The sequence below is a fragment of the Leptosomus discolor genome, chromosome 11, assembly GCF_034619465.1.
Source record: "Leptosomus discolor isolate bLepDis1 chromosome 11, bLepDis1.hap2, whole genome shotgun sequence".
In the NCBI taxonomy this organism is placed as follows: domain Eukaryota; kingdom Metazoa; phylum Chordata; class Aves; order Leptosomiformes; family Leptosomidae; genus Leptosomus; species Leptosomus discolor.
In genome coordinates this window covers 2,722,667-2,741,915 of record NC_141401.1, presented here as the reverse complement: position 1 = coordinate 2,741,915, position 19,249 = coordinate 2,722,667, and the positions used below count along the sequence as shown (strand labels likewise).

General features: G+C 42.6%; 1 protein-coding gene across 1 annotated transcript in view; it reads left to right on the top strand.

Moving 5' to 3' along the window:
* The first annotated feature begins 6,267 nt into the window (after positions 1–6,267).
* Positions 6,268–19,249, top strand: part of MAP2K1 (mitogen-activated protein kinase kinase 1) — a 40,370-nt gene continuing 27,388 nt past the window's right edge. Inside the window, exon 1 of the mRNA XM_086471370.1 lies at positions 6,268–6,409. Coding sequence (XP_086327496.1) covers positions 6,330–6,409 — 80 coding nt within the window. The 5' untranslated portion in view covers positions 6,268–6,329. The remainder of the gene's footprint in view (positions 6,410–19,249) is intronic.

Sequence of the window (19,249 nt, the reverse complement as noted above, 5' to 3'; positions counted from 1 at the left end):
CACAAAGCCATACTAATAATTATAGATCATGTGCTGCTAATTTCCAGCTCAAAACCCTGTAAAGATTTGTGGCATATAAAATTACTGAAAATCAAATGTCTATATGATGAGCTCTTTGCACTAAAAATAATAGTATATTAAAAATTTTTTACGAACAAATGAATTAGGTTTTGGATGTAGCCTAAAGTTTCGATTCAAAACTATTAGTCTGATACATCTTTTGATGTTAATATTTTCCTTACTATTTAATGTGGGGGGTTTTTTTGTATGTGAAGTAATCGGATCTTAAATACTTAGCTAATGTCAACCGAACTTACTAGAAGCTCACGATTTCAAAATTCCCTTAAGTCCCTGCATATTTTCTGCAAAATCAACTGGTAAAAAAAAAGAAATCGCACAGCAGCGTTCTCTGAGAACAAAGGCAGGGAGAAGGCAGCGTTAATTTATGTGGCTGGCCAGTCTCCATACACCCAGGTCAACCGGTCTGCACAAGTGGAGCGCTGGCCTGTGGGAAGTGTTTTGTCTTTGCCAGAACAGGTAGATAACAGACACGAAAAAAGTACTGGAAAGGTATAAAAAACACTATACAAATGTTAAAGCAGAAGATCACTTAGAATCTCTGCAGTGGAGCACAGTGTTATAAAACCTACCATATTTACGCAACTTTGATTAATCAATATTTTTGAAGAGTGTTTAATTAGAAACTGGACTTGATGACCTAGGTGGTCCTTTCCAGTCCTATGTTCCTAATTAAATGAAAAGCATACACTGGCAGGCATTGATTATTGTTTTTTCCTCAGGAAATGAATAGCCAGCCACATGCTGATAAAATAAAAAGTCAGGAAAAAAACCCCCACAGAAACCATAGCTTGCCTCTATTCTAGAAAACACTTCTGTTTTCTAGTTTAGGTGAAATGGAAGTGTTACTTGTTTGTTTCTGTACTGATTAGTGTCATTTCATTAGAAAAAAACACAGAAAATTAGCACCTTATTTTGTATTTCAGTCTCATTTCCTATTTCATGTTACACTTAATATATGGCAAAGAAAATATGTAAAATGGATAATTGGCTACTTCTACATTTGAAGTGTTTTACTCCTGTGGGAGCAGTACATGTTCTGCAAAAACCCTCTAGGCACTGCAAAGCTGTTCATGCAATAAACCCCAGGCAAAACAGGTACCACTGTAGCTGTGTTGGTGGGAGATCGCATCTTACAGATTGAGCAAACTTCAGCTATTTCTGATCTATACCTTGCTAATCTAACCTAAACCTTGTATTATACAGTCATCTTAAACATTAATTTCTAAGCTTGTAGTATATTACTAAACACTGAAGACTGTGTTCTGATCCACCGTGTTCTTTTCAACCCCCACTTCTTGAGGAAAATGAGATGTGCAAGACAGGTCATGATCTCTGGCTGTTTCAAAGTCAGTCTGTCAGCCCCCTTCTAGTAATTTTTGATCCTGTTGGCCAGTTTCAAGCAAATTTGAATCAGGCTTCTTAAATCCCATTGCTTGTGGGACTAATTATTTCCTTAAATGGCTTTGTCAACCACTAAATTGATTAAGAAGAACTAAATTATACAAATAAAAGTTTGTGTGCGGATGTTCTGGCAGTAAAATATGCAGCTCCGTGTGGCAATCGAGTTTTAGAAGTTGGGTTAATTTAGTGATGCAATTAATTGAGATAGTAATCGTGGTTTCCTTTTCACGCAAGAAACTAGACAAAATTCAGGTTTCCATGAAGGAAAAAAGTGGTAATGAAGACAAGCTGCTTAGTTTCATTTCCATTTACAGAGATACATTTGAGTTCTGTTTTTCCAAGCGGTGGTGGAATCAATAAACCAGGAAGTCTCCCGCTCAGAAGTCGTTCATAGAAATTACACTACCTGCTAGTTCTTCTTCATCTTTTCCTCTGTAATCCACCTTCAGAAACATCTGTTTGTAAAGCAAAAGGCAGATCCTTCCACGGAAAATACTCAAATTCCCCAAATGTGTTTTGTTTTGGCTGGGGAAATACGCTTAATTTTGAGCTGCGGATGCACTGAAGGCAAACCTGTTTGTTTTACAGGGGTTCAAACCGACCCACAACAATCTTAAAACATTTAAATGTGCTGTAGAACCCCGTGAAAGAAACCTGGTCATTCAGTACGCCGATACAGATCCGTGTGACCACCATTGTAACAAAATCAACAACAGAACCAGTGAGGTGCCGTAGGAGGCTCCGAGCCCAGCCCAGCTCTGGGGTCCCTCCAAGGTCCCAGGGGTACAGTAGTGCCCGAGTGGCAGCAGCAGCAGTTACACAGAAACGATTCCTGTGGTGGCACCGATCCACATACCCGTGACTTCATTTCTATATTCAGTCACTTCAAAATATCTTTGCTGTCGTGCTATAGGTCAAAGGGGCTTTAAAAGAGATGAGTGGATTCAGTAATGTTTCCAAGATGCCACAGTACCGTTTGCAGTGCGAGTGTGAAGCGCTCCAGAGGAGGGAGCTGTCTCTTAATAGCTGGAATTGGAGGGAGGGAACGTGTCTTTGAACGGCAAAGCTGGGAAAAAAATAATTTAAGCTTTAGAAATGGGTAAGATGTTAGGAACGATATAGCATTTTCACATAATATACAGGGAAGTTTGCTCATCATCTGTTTCTATAAAAGCATTAATGACTACTTTGATTAAAAATACTACTTTACTTTTGCAAACTGAAAAAAAACCTGAAACCATATGGAATTCAGAGTGGATCTTTATATGAAGTATTTACAATATAAGTTTTGTTATGGAATTTACGCTGCACTTTCACTGTCAGCTGAGTCAATCCATGTGATCCACATCTCTTTATCGCTGTTTCAAAAATTCTGCATACCAACCCCTCTGTTTTCAGCAGATGCTGAAGTCCAGTCCTTTATTCGTTTGCGTGGGCTTTTTTTTGATGGAGAAAACCGAACGATGTGACAAGGAGAAAATTAATTCAAACTCTATATGAAAATTCACAATTCACCACTAAAATTCTTCTTTCTTCAGTCCAAATATTTAAAGGAAAATAAAAACTTCCTTGCAATAATCTTTTCAGAGAAAAAGAGGCCATACCTTGCAACACAGGAGAATAACTATAGTTGCATAACTCGTATCACCCATGACGGCGTAGTGCAGCTGCAATTCCACGGGGCACACACAGTCACTGTGCACTCAATACCTGTCTAATAGTCACACGTTCTCGGCAAAGAGTTCAGCGTGTCACACAAAGGAGTCCTTGCATTTCCCCGTGCACAGTTGTGTAAAGAGAAAAACAACCTCAGCTGCAACTCGAGGTCGTCTTTGCAAAAAAAAATCTGATTTTAGCATAGGAAGACTTGATACATCCTGAGTGGCTGCAAATGCTGGTCATTTTATTTTACTACAGTGTCTTAATGCTGTGGCAAAAAAGAAAGGAAAATAACACATAATTAAAATTTCTCCAATAACTATTTAAATCCTGATTTTTCATAGTCTAATTTGTGGCTGAATCAACTCACTGCAGCATAAAACCTCTCCAAGGTTGTAAAGAAGATACTCATTTGAGTGATGTATTCACAGGTCTGCGCTGTATACGAAAAAGACTTCAAAAGTTGGGAATCTCAGCAAGAAGCGTGGTTTACGGAATGGGTGATGAAGAGCACGTGGCCGAGAACTGCTTCACAAGATGGAGGTCACTGAAACTTCCGCACTGAAACCACAGGCGCGGTGTTTGTCCGGGCGCCGAATGCAGCAGGAGCTTGTAAGCAGTTCCCGCTCCTCACCCAGAGACACAAACGTGGCTCTGAAGCCGCCGCTGGAGCAGCTGCCGAGCGAGGAAGAAAGGCGTTTCTGGGCATCGATCTTCTTCTGCTCTCAGGCACAAGAAATAACGCACAGAAATACAACACCAGTTACAGTGGGCAGCGCTGGAGCTGCCAAAGAAACTGATTTTTCACTCTCCTACCCCGTACGAAGCCATTAACCTCCACCTCAGCGCCAAGCTGTTCGGTAGCACCTCAGCTCTTGGCTCACATCTCCCCGTGAGAGATTTCATTGGCCACTTAAGCAAATTTACTGTAGCTGTAGAGTCTGTTCTTCTAGAGGGGTCAGTTGGCTGACAGAGGGAGCACCGCACAGCACAAAAACTTCCAGTAGCAATGGAAAGAATTCCTCAGCGCTGTCAGAAAGCGGCGATCTGCTTAATGGATTACTTCTCAGGGTGCAGACCTCAAAAGAGTTTTCATCTTACTTCTGCTGGATTTGGACCATGAGACACTCATCTTCCAAAGAGGCACAAACTTTACCAAACTCTCAGCAGCAGAGGCAGTGTGAGGGTCACTCTGTTCCCAAAAGTCAGATACATGTAATTCCTTTTACCTCTGAAAGCTGATCACGTGATTACCATAGGAGTGTCACAGCTACACGGCACACGTGCAATATCCATTGATCCAAACAGGGCCGTTGGTGATACTCCCAATATTCCATTTTCCACCCCAAGATCTACAATGAAGTAACAGGATTCTTTACGTTTAAATTCTCCCTCTTGGAAAGAGAACCGGTATGGAGGAACAGCTGCTACCGACCCAAGGAAAAGGATATGTGTTGCTCTCCTAACGCACTGTTGCCTGTCCCAGAAGAGACCACCAAGAGCAAGGCCGCTCCGTTGTCCTCCCCGAAGGGTGCCGCCCGCCGCCCGCCCCGGTTTGTGACAGGCTGTGCGGGTTCCAGGCTGACAGGCCGGCGCGGGGGCAGCACAACAGGGCACACCCAGCCCTGCTGAGCCGCCGCAGGGCATCGTCATCTGCATCATCATCATCTGTGTCATCGTCATCTCCGTCATCGTCATCTGCGTCATCGTCACCCTTTTGCCACCGCTTCTCCAGTGGGGTTCCTCTGCTCCTGCTGCTCTTCATGGCGTGGTTCACACGTCCCCGAGTACTACGTGGCAGACTTATTTTCTAAAAAATCTGTACTTTGTAGATGTGTGGAAGCAAGTTGAGGTTAAATCCCAATATGGAAGCTTTTCTCCAGCAGTACGTTGGCTTTCCTTCTCTGAAATGTTAACCTCATATTTATTTCTGTTGATGTTTTTCTCCCCAGAATTACCCATCTAAAGGAGGCACTTGTCTTTCCACGGCATGGGCTCACAGCCTTGCTCTCTGATAGTTCAGGGCGTGCATGTTCAGGACTTCCACATCTAACCTTAAAGAAACACGAGGTTCCTAAAGTACAATCCCCATCTACAACATCGATTTTTAAATTTATTTTATAAATCCTGACTTCCTCAGCCGTACGTTCTTGCTTTGTGTGCCAAGACATGACGGAGAGCTCCCAGAAAATAAAATTTTCTTGGTTATGTTTTTAGGTTCACTAAAATAATGTTATTCCAAAAACTTAAGAGCCCTAAAATTGTAGTGATGCAAGTTTTAACTCCACAGAAACGTACACGTGTAGAACCACCATCACACGAGTGTGTAACACAGACGTGACCAAATCTGGCCACCCCAGCAGCGCTTTAACCAAGCCGCTTGGGCGCTTCATTCTCGTACTCCCTTCACCGTTTGTAACGCAGGTTGTAGCTGCAATCCTCAGTTTCCATTATTAATTCGGGCATTTACTTTGGGGAAGAATCCAGCCGCCCTTAACGCCCCACCGGAGGCTGCGGGCTGAACGGCGAACCCCGCACTTTCCGCATCGCGGGGGGGGCGCCCACGGCGGCACGAACGAACCGCCCCAGGAAACACCCGCTAACAAAAGGGTTTCTCCGCGGGGACGGCGGTGTCGCTTGTGGGAGGCGGCTGCTGTAGTTAATCGCTACGAGAATTCTCACAAACAACCTCCCAAAACGCAACCGCGAAACTTCGGGACAAGCCACGAACCGCGCGGCCCCGGCCCCGCAGGGAGCGGCTCCCCCGCTCCGCGACGTGCGCGCCCCGCACCTGCGGGCAAACCGCACTGAGGGCAGCGCCTCTTTTTCCCCAGCGCGCATGCGTCTGCTCACCGCACTTGCGCACTGGGCGGGCCGGGGCGGTGCGCGCAGGCGCAGTCCCAAAGAAGGGCACATTTTGAGCCCGGGCAGTTTTCTCCGTCGGGAGCTGCCGGGAGGGAGCTCGGCGCTGGGCGGAGGGAGGGAGGGAGGGGGGGGGCGCGGCGCGGCGCGACTGGGCTCTGGCGGCAGCGCCGCAGGCACCTGCCTACTGAGGGGGCTGCCCGCAGCGGCGCCGTGCGGCGGGGGGAGCCCCCAACTTTGCTCCGCCGCAGGAAGTCCCTCGAACCTGGCCGAAGTGGGGCCGGGGCTTCGCCGTCCCTCACCCTCTGCGCCGTCTGGGGGCGAAAATGCCGAAGAAGAAGCCCGGGCCGATTCAGCTCAACCCCGCTCCGGATGGATCCGCCGTCAACGGGACCAGCTCTGCAGAGTGAGTTGAAGCCGGTTGGGGGGCGGGGGGGGCCGGGGCTCCCGCGGAGCTGCCCGCGCTCTGCGGCGGCCGCCGTCCCGCGTCCCTGAGGTGCCGGGCGCGGCCGCCCCTGCCGCCGCCTTCCCGCCTCCCGGAGCGGTGAGGTGGCCTTCTCCGGACCGGCCCCCGCCGGGAGCGGCGCGTACCCGAGGCGGTGAGGCGGCACCAACGCTGCCGGGTTAGTTTTTCCTTAAACCGTCTGGCTTTAAACGGGCACGGCGCGGTTTCCAGAAGGATCAGAGTGAGTGATCCCTGGGGGTGCGTGCCCCCTTCGTGGGGGCTGCTAAGAGTCTCCTCAGCGGAATACGTGGATGGGGTCTTCGGCAATAAACAAACTTCTGTCAGCTATGTAAGGTAAATAAGCTGGGGAAAAAATAGAGGAAAACTTGTGTAACTCTTCTCGTAGTCCATAATGGTGGCATCTGCTGAATTCTTAGATTATATAATTACCTAGTAAGTGCCAAATTACACGTTTCCAATAGCATGTTTCATAAATGTGTGCGTGAAATCATGTTGAGAATCACGAATTTGTAGAAAAGGTGTTTAGGGTTTTTTTTATTTGTCCCTTGGCTTTAAACCAAGCTAACGCTAGTTTCAGTAAATCTGCTTTTCAGTAATTAACGTGTTATGCTAGGTGTGTCAGTGAGGGTGTTTGAAGAAAATGCTTCTGAGCTCTCCTGTGCGTAATACCAACATTACACTGTGCGAATGTGTGGAAGGTAGGTGTAAGCTAACCGTGGGTGCACTTGGCGGGGGGCAGGGGGAGACTGAACCCTGGGTTGTTACATGTGGCTTGTGAAGCCTCTGTTGAGCTTGTGGGTCTGGGTGAGCCTGGTGGCTTCGGTCACGCGATCCACTGCCGGTGCCCTGAAGTAATGAAGTGTTGTAACAAGTTTTTCTTTAAGGTTAACAGTGGTCTGTGTTCACCACTTAATTTTTAGGTTAAGGTGACGGGCTAGTTCTTAACTGAGCCTTGAAACAAAGATGCATCTTGGAAGAGCAGATTCCTGTCCCTGTATGGTCAGTTCGGTCTTCTCTTGGATTTGTAAACTGAGCTCTGATGTGCTTATGTACTACCCTGACTGAGGGTATGTGAAGCAGAATTGCAGCGAGACGTACAAGTCTTGGGCTTTAAAGTGCTCGGCATGTATCGTTGTTGCCTCATTTTCAGACAGGCTCAGATCTCATTTAACCACCCAAACAGCTCAAAAAAAAAAGCCTCTAACAGCTCCAGCTGTGACATTTCTAGCAAACTCTTTTGATGATTAACTGAGAGATGAGCTGTTTAAAAACTATTCTTTGGCAGGAGTTACTGATTGTATCTAAGCATTATGATCTGAATATTATGCAGTTTTTGTTTGGATGGAAAGCGGGATAATACTGTTTTTATATTTGCCTGTATAGCACTTTCCAGTTGATTTTCTCCAAGGTAGTTGGGGATATGTTGATTTAGTCTTCAGGGATCCCTACTGCATCTTAGTCTTGTTTTATAGAATAAACCTGATATACCTGTCACCTGCTGATTTTGGTACCTGGATTTAATCGCCAGATATGCAATGTATTGAATATTGTGTCCCTTCATCCAAGAAATGATGTTAATTTTAAATTGCTTTTATGTGTCTGATACTCATTTACTTGTAAACCTTTGCAGACTCATGGGAGTGGTGAATCTTGTTTACACTGATGAACTGTCTTGCTTCACTTTCTGTTTTGTGTGTTAGTTCGGTTGGTATGTGTGTCTCCTAGGCTTCTGCTTTTTGTCACGTATAAGACCTTATACCCAGCTTTTGCCAGGCTTGGAGATATGGCAGGTGTTCTTTTAAAAGAAGTGGCTTAGTGAAAATAAATCCAGCAACCTGTTGTTCCTATAAACAGCCAGAATTAATTAATCAATCATGGAAATATCCCCTCATCGTGCTAATATTAGCTCCTCATTGTGAAAGATTTCAAATAGCAAAGAATAGTTGCATCAGAATTTGGAAACCTTTTTGGAATTAAATTGAAAACGATTTTGTGCTTTTTCTTGATCTGTAAGATTGGTTCTTTTTTTTTTTTTCCCTCTCCTGCTCTGTGCCTTTCCCCTCCCCCCCTCTGGTTACTGCTTGAAATCAGCATAGAGGTGTTTCTCAGCCTGTATATGTTGTCAAGCGTTTCAAGTATGCAATGCATCTGTGGACTACCACATTAACACTTTCTAAAGCTCTCTTCCTCTATAATGGAATTCTGGCTGAGTCTCCAGTTACTCATTTGCTTCCACCATTTGCAAACCTGCCACTTTGCAAATAGTCTTGGATGTTTCCCTGCTCTTTTTTCAAAGAAGAGAACCTCTCGAGAGAAGGAATGAAAAGAGCTCAAATGGCTTAGCAAAGTAAAATGAAGATTCACAATCAGGCGATACTGATTGCTCTCTGTAAATGCTTGAAGAACCTAAACATCCAGAAGGAAGTTACTCGGGCCCAAGGGCGATGTTGGCACAAAAATCAAACGGCTCTAGATTGGGTATCAGTAGCTATGCGCTGGCATTCAGAACCTTTCTAGCTGTCAGAGGTCAAAAGTTCTCTAACACATTCTGATGGGTATTTGACCCCCGGAAACTCGTGCTAGTTTAAAGATGTTGAAGCTTAATACTTTCAGGAATGAGTCCAGATGATACTCTGACTTCCTGGCAGAAAGGAAGGGGAAAGGGAGGAAATGAAAAAGGAGAAGTTGCTGGATAATTCCGGATGTCCTGCTTGCCATTCATGCCTTGTTCTGTCTTCATCCATATTTGGTGATGGGAACTCATTGACTAGAGTAAGAAAAAAGCTTGGTGTGAGGTGTAGGGCTAAGAGGTAAGCATATGAGGCCTCCTTCTCACTTGCATGACTCTTCTTTTTCTTTATTTTTTTTTCTTTTCCTTGGCAAGGTAGTATAAAGGAGAGTTAGGGTACTTGCAATTGAAATATGTACTGAATATTTTAATGAAAATTTCACGACGTTTTCTTCTGACAGCAGTTTTGTTATTTGTAGTGATTACTTTAACTATTTGTCATAGTTCCCTCTATGGCCTTCTGAATCCCTAGCTACCCTGCTGGACAATGGAGACAACTTAATAAAAGATTTTCCTGTTCTGTGAGTTTCGCTTCTGTTTTTGACACTTCTTGCTGAGAAGCACTTGTGCAGAGAAAGTTGAACCTGGGCTGCTTGCTGCTGTTGAGCTCTGTGTGTGTTGCTTCAGATCATCGGAATGAAACCAGGATGACATTGGCCAGCTGCAGGTTTAATTTCATCCTGGTACTTTTGGAGCTGCACCGTTACAACTGGACAGAGATTCTGCAGAAAAAACGAGGTGTGGGGGGATGACACCAAAACTTGAAAGAAAATTTAAAAAAGGAATACTTCTCTTTTGACTGAATGTGCTGGGATAGTTAGTCTTAACAGCCAAAAGAAACAAGAACAGAATCTCCACTTTCTGTTCCTTTCAAACTTCTAACTCCCTTTGAATATCTGACAGTTGTTACCCAATTTCTGCGTTTGTCTAAATCCAAGCTAGACCCAGAACCTGAAGTGGAAGCTCTGCAAAGAAGCAGGAGGGTAGTTTTCAAGATAATGCTACTTTGTGTCACGAGTTTTTTGTTCCCTTGGAAAGTTACTTCATGTCATTCTTTAATTGCATTTTTTAAAAAAAGAGGGAAGGGTCATATTTATGAGAAAATTAACTTGATATAAAATGCCAGCAAAGATAAGGTACAAGTAGTTTTTCAGCTTGCTGTAGGCAGTCCACTAAATGCCAGATAAGGGCAGAAGTTCCACTGATTTGTTCACATAGGATTTTGTGTTGTGGTACGTATTTTGGGTGTGGTTTTGTGTTCTCCTAAGTGAAAACACGCCATTAAACAGCCACCTAACTGTTCTCTCACCCAGCAGAACAGAATTAGGGCACCTTATTGTTCCCCAACTTTGGTCTCTGCTTGCTTTGACACATGAAGACTTGTTACGGCTCATCACTGAATACCTAAACAGCTGATGGGCAGTATCCATTGGGCTAATACATCATGGGCATGTCAGATTGTTACTGCTGCCCTTTAACTGCTTTGGCTTCTTGAGACTCAGTGAGATCCAAGTAGATGCTTGATCTTTTTTTTTTTTTTTAAATTTAAAACAAATATCTAAACATGATTAAGTTATTTGAAGTGCTTTTGACTGAGATGGCACAAAATGCGAGAGTTCTATAGTTACAGCCTTGTAATATTTTTGAAACAAATCAGTACTTTTCGTATTTATCAAGCCCTGTTGTCTCTAAGTTAGACTGCGTAATGAGTTCTGAAGTGTTTCACTGATCTCAGGGAAGTGCATTATGATTTATTAGTTAAAATGCCCGTGTCCAGAAGTATATACATATAGAGGAAAAAAAATCAAGCCTGTGTCTTGAGATCCTAAATTATGCTTAATGAGAGAGAATGTCTTGGTGTATAATGTAGCCTGTATTCACAGCCTGTTTTAAACGTGCTTACTTGAAAAAGTGAAATAAATAGCCAATACAACGTGTTTGGTCATAGAGCACACCAATCCAACGAGCCACCAAATGAACATTATAATTATTTTTTTTAGTTCATTTGTCTGTTGTGGAAGAGATGACTGCTGCAGTTGAGAGTGTATATTAATGTTTGTCGCTGCTTCAACGTTCTCATTGGAGAAGAGACACTTTCTGATTGCTTTTCCTGTACATCAGTTACATTTGGATACGTCTACAAATGTAACTGCTCTAAAGCCTTTGTTTTTACCTTGGCTGAGTAAATAAAGACAACTTTGTCTCTGGTATTGTAACTTGAACCTTCCAGAGGTGCCTGGGACTTCGATTACATGTACAAATGAGAAGGTGGGGTTTTTTTTTGAGTGCCACTGCCTTTCATGTTGTATACAGCATTCACATTGAAAAGGTGGTTGGGTTTGAAATTTCTTTTTTTAAATTTTCTTTCAAGAATTCCAAAATACACAAACTGTGTATGCGTGTAGCAACAACTGGTATCTCCCAAATCAAGCCTAAGCTGTGATGTCTGCTCTGAGAGGACAAGGCCAAGCAAATCTCAGAGGTGATGGGGTGAGGTGTAATATGGGGTAAATGGGCAGAGCAAGATTATGTTGTTGGCGAGGACGGCTAAGGACAGTATGAAAGAATGCTTCTGTCTTGTGTTTAATTAAACAGAAATGTAAACAAAAAGAAGACAATGGAATTTGCATCTTCCTTTAATATGCTGTAAAGAACTAGGTCTTTGAGAGGAATTTAAGAAGATACTGTCCTATAGGTCTTTACCACCTGAGGACCTGTATTTTTTTTTTTTTGAAGGCATGACCTGAAAGAAAGTCCAAAGACAACTGTGAGTGGAAACGGGTCATCAGGCATGGTGCTGTTACTGGGGGTCCTTATGCCCATGATGAGCAGTTCTGGCTTTTCTCTTTTTAAAAAAAGTCTTCATTATAGCACATCTGTGCCTTGGAACCGTTCAAACTGAAGGGAGAATTTGTAGAAATGGATGACTGGCAAATTGCAGTTGTAGGTTAAGAACTGCAGTATTAATTTGTCAGCTTTTTCTTGTTTCTTGCTGTTTATTCTGCTTAAATTACATTTAAGGAAGCCCCTGAACAGCTGGCGTGACCTCCGAGTACATGTGCCTGTATTTGATAGTCAAAGAAGAATTTGGGAATTACGCAAAACTAGTTTGAACTTCAATTTATATTACAATTTGCAAAATAAATAGTTGCTTACTTACTATGCATCTTGCAATTTTCATGTCTTTCAATATCTTTCTCAAGGGAATTTCACTTTGGGCTTGTAGGAGTAGAAAGGCAGATTATCACCCACCATCTATAGTGTGGGTTGTTTTGTTTGGTTTTTTCCTTGAGGTTTTTGGTCTTTAGGTTTGCATTGTAAAATGAAGCGGCATGAGGGGAGCAGCAGAACCAGTGGGCTGTTTCCAAGCAGACCTTGTTCCAAGATGATTTCTCCTCCGTGGAGAAATTTTTTTGTCGGTTTTCTTGGGCGTGAGTTTAGATGAAATGGAAGGAAGATTTTTCAGAGTTGTTAGTTTTTAAAGCTTGCTGAATCACTGCTACCTTTGTTCTGGGGGGAATTTTTTCTTTGTTTTTAAAACCCCGAAGTCCCTGAGGAGGGGCAGCCCCTCTGTGGAATTCCTTTGACTTCAGGGGAGCTTTGCGCCTGTGTATAGTGTTCTGGAAGATTAGGTCCTGGAATTCTATGGCTGATCTGGCCAGATTGCAGTTGCATTGAATATGTATGTGGAATTACTACAAGCTTGTGAATATTTTTAAGAAAAAAAAAATTCAGAAACTTTTTCTTTTCATCCACTGCTAATGAAGGATTAACCAAGCTTACAAATACACCTAGTATGAGAGAATGCATTTCAGGCAGGCAATAATAAATGCTAGGTAATTCCAAGAAAACCGTGAGCCTCTTGTTATTCACTAAATCTTCCAAATTTAGATTAAAGCATACACGCTCATAGCATGCTCTTTAAATGTGCATGAGCCTGTGCATAGTCCTTCATGGAATTAGAAATAGCATTTTAATAATACTTAAGCAGCTAATAGAACACATGATCTGTTATAATGAAATAGCAGAAAGTGAGAGCCTGCATCACTTTACTGTCTGTATTATTTCTGGATGCATGTGCTGAAAAAATTTATGGCTCAGTAAGTGTAGGCAACTAGTACAGAAATTAACACAAGTGGCAAACTGACCTGTGCTGTTCTTACTTGATATGCAGCTTTTAGTGTACAGTTATGGATGTAGGAAAGACTTTAAGGTGCTTAATACTGAGGTACCAGTAAATACCAAGTTTTGTTGTGTACTTATACTTGTATTTAAGTGTAGTGACAGTGATGGAGGCATCCTTTAGTTATTTGATGTCTATACTTAAAAAATAATCCATTTAGAGTTAAATAAAAACTGGATGTGAAAACAAATGTTGCTTTCCAGTGAGATGAAAGGTAAGGAAAGTGCAGGCTGTAAATATGGATCCAGCCACTTTTTTGTCTCTTACAACACCAGTTCTGTAGATGGTTAAGGAAGGTGTGGTTTCGCAGTTATGCATGTGCAAGATCCTGCTCCTTCTGAAAAATCCTCTCCTCTCCTTGCTGTGCCCGTGTCTTCCTGATGCTTCTTGTCTTGTGTCGACTTGTGCAGTGAGATGCGCCTGCTGGTCTGACCGAACTTACCCACCAAAGAAGCCCTGTTTAGTTTTTGGAGGGCTGTCCTCTTGTGCCTGCAGCAGTGTTGATGTAGCCACATGGTGAACTTAATCAGGGAAATAATCCGGCTAAAAATTTGCAGTACTTTTTAGTTAATTTTTAAATGGATCTGTTATTGAGTTGGTTACTTAGGAATGAATGGCTGGGGGCAGATTGAGCAGAGCCACCTCCTTTGGCAGGAGCCCAGGGCTTTGCGGGATTAAGTGACAGTGTACTCGGAGCCCGAGAGATACGATTGAGGGATGTTGAAATTCAGTAATTACAACAATTTGAGTAGCATGTCTTTTAATTGACTAGTCTCAGGTCTCTCTCTCAAGAGGAACAGACTAGCTCTGAGACCTTCCAGTGTTATCTAGTAGCCAGAGGGCTTGAAGAAAAAAAAGATTGAAGGGGACTAGGTAAACCCAGGATGTAGTTGAATTATTTATTTGGCATAACAGTGCTGCTGTTGTTAATCTGAGCAAAGGGTCTTTGCTTTAGCACTAGCCTAAAAAAAAACAACACAACATGAAATTTGTGGGGAATTTGTGAGACAGGAGATACCTCAGCCAGTTATTCAAGTGGATATTGACTAAATATTTCAGTGTATGCGGGAGAAACAGTCTGAAATGAACTGAGGAAGGAATTTTTTGTGTATGGTAAACCTAGATGCTCCCTTTAAATTATTAAGTTCTAAGCTTTCCAGTAAAAAAAGCTTCCCTCCTGCCCCTTCTTGCCTGTGTTTACCCTGTTTACAGCTGCATTTGTTCTCCCATCATTGCCCTGGGGATTGACTGGGCTTTATAAAGTGTACAGATTCCACTGCCAAAACACAAAAATGTCTCTTTGAGGAAGCAATGTTAGTTGGCAACATTGGTTTCTGGCTTGCTGAATTTTTGGGGAGCAGGCTCTTTCTTCCAGAAACTTTTTTGGTGGGTTTTTTTTTTTTTTTAAAGGGAGCAGTGGATTTTTTTTTTTCTGAAGACCTAATAGTGTGTTGCTAGAAACTAGTAATTAGATGATTTCTGATTTGATACATGTTCAATGTTACTTAGACAAAATCTTGATTATGCTTTGGAGCGAATGTGCAGGGCTTTCTGCCAGTTAGTGCCCACAGGAATTGAACAACTGGGAAAGACTAATTCACTGCTCAGTAGCTCAGTATCTCTTTGCAAACATCTGTTGAGAAGCTGATGTCATCCCGAGTCTTGTCTGAACAAGAGGGGAGTGAATTCCAGCAGAGCTTCTACCTGCTGACACCCGAGGACATGGTCTTTTGCCTGGATTCAGTCGCCTCGCAGGCGTCCAGCAGAAGGAAGTATGAAGTGGTGTCCCTGACTGGGTGACACGTGCAAAAGGAGTAAGAACGGAAGCGGGTTATTTTCTTTTACAGCCTGAGAACTAGGACCAAGAAAGTCCAGCAGTGTGTGATTCGTTGGATGAATAACTATCTTGAAAACCTACTTACAGGTTTTTAAAACAAACTGTTGAAACTTCCTGGCAACCCTTCCCTCTTTCAGTCTTTGGTTTGGTTTTTTTTACTGCTCAACATTGTTCTGTGCTTTTCTAGAACTTTTTTCAGTGTGGTGGGAAGATGAGTCAGCAGATTTGATGTAACAAATATAACAATCAGAATGCATTTTTTTTGGGGAAAAATACTCTGGACATAACGTGTGTGTGCATTTACATGTGAATATTTCTATATGTATTGGTACAGTCTATACATTAAGTAAAAATTATTAATTTCTTTCACTAAATGGCTCTACTGGCAAATGTTCTGTGCAATGCAATCCATCTACTTGAAACGCAGGCACAGATCTAAACCTTCTATTCATGGCGTTCTCAAAATCCCACTTACGGCTTGGTTTTTTTTTGTATGTTTTCATCTGCACGTTCTGGCAGTTTTCTTTCCCTGCCCTTGTTGTGTTAACTGCAGCATTTGCTGAAGCTTGTGCTTCTGTGCTCCTTGCTCAGCCCTTGCACAGAAGGTGTCTCGGTTCTAATCCTGGCTTTTTCGTGGGCCTTGTAAGCCGATACTGTGACTTCATCTTTTTTATTGTTGTAGCTTCTCTCAAAGGCTGTGTATCTACCGTGTAAGGGAGTCGTGAAGATACTATTGCACATGTTTATCCCTTGTTTTTGTCATTAAACTTAACTCGTAGTTCAGAGACATAAAACAATGGAAAAGCAGGACTTGTGTAAATGCATGTGTCAGCTGATGGTTAAATTTTCTATTTATCATCCGTGTCGTGTTTTAAATACCTGATAAGTTCATTTTTCTGTCCATAAGGAAGCGTTAATTGCCCTATGGGTGTTTTGTTCTGGTTGTGTGTACTGCTGGCTAGGAAGAAATCAGTGGTGGGTGCACAGATGTTTATGAAAGGTAGATCAGGAGCTTGGATTTCTGATTCTGGAGAGTCAGCTCTTGAATTTCTTGATTTGAGACGGCAAAGTTTATTTGTGGCAAACTTTGAATTCGGTGCTACGGTAAGTCCTGAGGAAGCCTTTTAACAGTGAGCAAAAAAAAACCCAAACCACTAGTTGCATTGTTCAGCCACAGAGCTAAGTATGTGAAAGGGGTGCCTGAGCCTTGCTGGCAGCTACTGCCGCCACCCTGGATAAAGGGCTGTAACTCCGAGTGGTGGCTGGGAACAGCTGCGAAAAAATCTGGTGGGAAGAGGCACCCAGGGCATGAATCTGATGTCTGTCTGTCTGTGCCACTGCTCGCCTCTGTGGCTTTTTTCTCTTTGGGGAACTCTGTCTTCGGTTCAGACATGTTATTTGGCATGTTTCGGCTTATTTACGAAAGAAAATAGTCTGAAATGTTTAATGGGATAGTGGTTAGGCTAAAGCAAAAGAGGGAGGAAGCTTAAAGCAAAGATTCCTACCCAACAGCTCAGGAGTTTTTGAAGTTAAGTTGTCCCATTGGTTAGAGACTCGATAGGAGACTTTCCTTCTTTAAAACACATGCCCTTCAGATTCAGAAAAATGAGAATTCTTATGGTGAATTGGTCTAGCAGGGTACTTTTTTTTTGGATAGAACAATACTTTTCTAATAGCTTTGTTTTACAGACCTCTTACTAAGAAATAGATTTTAATCAAATAGTCTGTCTCTTATTCTTTCTTGCTACTTACTTACTAGGTATTTTTTTCCTGGCAGTATTAAACCTCAAAATACGCCCTGCCATGTCTGTTGCATAGTGGAACAGTGTTTTCAGATGTTAAAATTCATACTAGAAATGAGCAGGTTTATTGGGCAATCACGTAGCCTACCGAAAGGTAGGGGTAGTTTATGAAGGATCTCTAACATGTTGCAAGAACTGAAAATAGACAGGAGTGGAAAAATTTTCCAAAACAAGACTGCTTTGCACTTACAGCAAGTTTGGATCTTTTTGAGTTGTTTTAACTGCAGGTTTTGAGGCTGTGCTGGCATTAGTCCAGGCAGACACCTGTGCAGTAAGCTGTGAGACTACTGTAATTACTTCTATCTTCCATGTTACTCTGTGAACTGTTCTTTGTTAAAGTTAAATAAAAAATTGTCTTATTGCCCGAGTTTGGCACAGTCATGCAAAATAGTAGTCTGTCTTTTCAAAACCACAGAATGTCTTCATGTTCCTAATACTTTATTTCAGCTCCCTGATTGAGGTTGTTCATGGAAATTATGTAGTGAACTGCCTACTTTCTTCTCTAAATTGACAGTTGTGTAGGCTTGGGGAAAGCATTACTGTCACTGTTCTGGAAAACAACCCCCAAGCCTGTATCCTCATGTGACAGTAGATCTGAAAGTGAATGTACTTCTTTATGCTTTCACTCATACTAATTGTTCAGCTTGCAAAACTGATAGTAATAACTTTGAACAACTATTTGACAAATTACCGTTAAAGACTGTGTCAGTCTTTTCTTTTTCCTCTACCATACCACATTTTTTCTCTCTGAAGCAGACTTCAGGGTTGAGTACAGCTTTAATGTAGCCTTTAGGGTTGAGTATGTGATTAACTTATCACTAATGTGAATCAAAAAAAATTCTCAAGGCTTTGGGGTGTTATTAGTACAAATTAAGAATAAGGATTTATTTTCTGGTTTTGCTGTGGCATTATATACTAGCAGACTAAAGGCAGCATTTCTCTTCTCGTTACTGGTTCAAAGAGAGCAAGTATGCTCTAAAATGTTAACACATCTCTTCCAGGAGTGTGTTCTTCAGTGCTGGGGTGGCTGCCCCCGAAAGCATGAACGGAGAAGTCTCCTCTTGCCTTCTGCCCATCTTTGTGCATAGGGTGAGAGGGCTCTGCAGAGTCTGTTATTGCTCGGTGTCCCCTGACTCACTGTTATGGACCTACAGCGCCCGCCTGTGTGTGATGTGCACATGTTTACAGTGGTTATAAATCGTGGGGGTTTTGATGCTCAAAAAGAAAGTTTGAGAAAACCTGCAGCCAAACCTTAAAGGGAACAGTATGATAGGCTCAAAAAGTGACCTGGTGAAGTGATGGTATTTGTGACATACCTTGTCCCTTCAGAAGCCTGTGGATAAGACCACGTGCATCTCTGGGAAGTAGAGAACAGAACGCTTAGTTCAGCAGCAACTAGAGGTGTTGCTGTGAACTTACTTTCTTTTGCTGCTGTTACCACCCAGTATTCTCTTTTTTTTTTAAGCATTCCCTTTTGGCCACTGAGAAGGTGGGATGTTGGGATAGGTGAAACAATTCTGAAGGCCTTGGATGAGCTGCCATTCAGGTGAGGTGGCATCAAATCTGAAAACTCCTGGTGTCCCATGCAGTGATTCTCTTCGGAAAACCTTTCTCACCTCTCTGATACTCCACAAACTGGCTGCAGAAGGGGTGGATGTATGTGGGTTCCCCCAGGATGTCAGATTGCGGTTGTCTGCTGGCCTATAAAACGGGGATTTTGCAAAATGTAAATTGACAGTAAGAGGTGAAGTTACTTTGCTCGCATCAGAGGGTGGTTGTTTTGTGGGAGATGAGATGTGGTTGTGTATATTTTGGTGGGAGCTGCACTCTTGTTATGTTCTGTTCTGCATTCTTAAATTCTGAGGTTACAGAAGTGCCGTGTGACTAGGAGGACACTGCATTGCCAACTTACTTCCTTGAGTACAAAAACGAAGTAATGTTGACTTAATAGGAAGGATCATACCTGATCACATGTGGGCAGAGAGAATTCCCCCTCTAGAGCACCTGGTACTTGGTGCTGCACATGGAGGGGGGAACAAACAAACAACTCCCCCAAAAACTTGCCCTGAGTGTGTATTTTTAACTTTCCATTTAGTCTGTGTGTGAGAGAGAGAGATCTTGTAATAATTGTCTGGAGTCCAGTGGTTCAGGCACTACATGTTCTGCAGTGGTGGTGTCTGCTAGCTGTACAGCATATCTATCCACTTCTGCTAGCTGGGTAAGAATATATTTATTGATAGTGTTCTGTGAAATTACACTGTTTCTTTAACAAACAGAGAAAACAGCACTGACCTCCCTGCAGCTTCATACAGATGATCACATTACGAAAGCTGGATTCTTTCCTTAGTGCAGTATGTGTAGTATGTGCTTGGCTTTAAAACTGATAGCA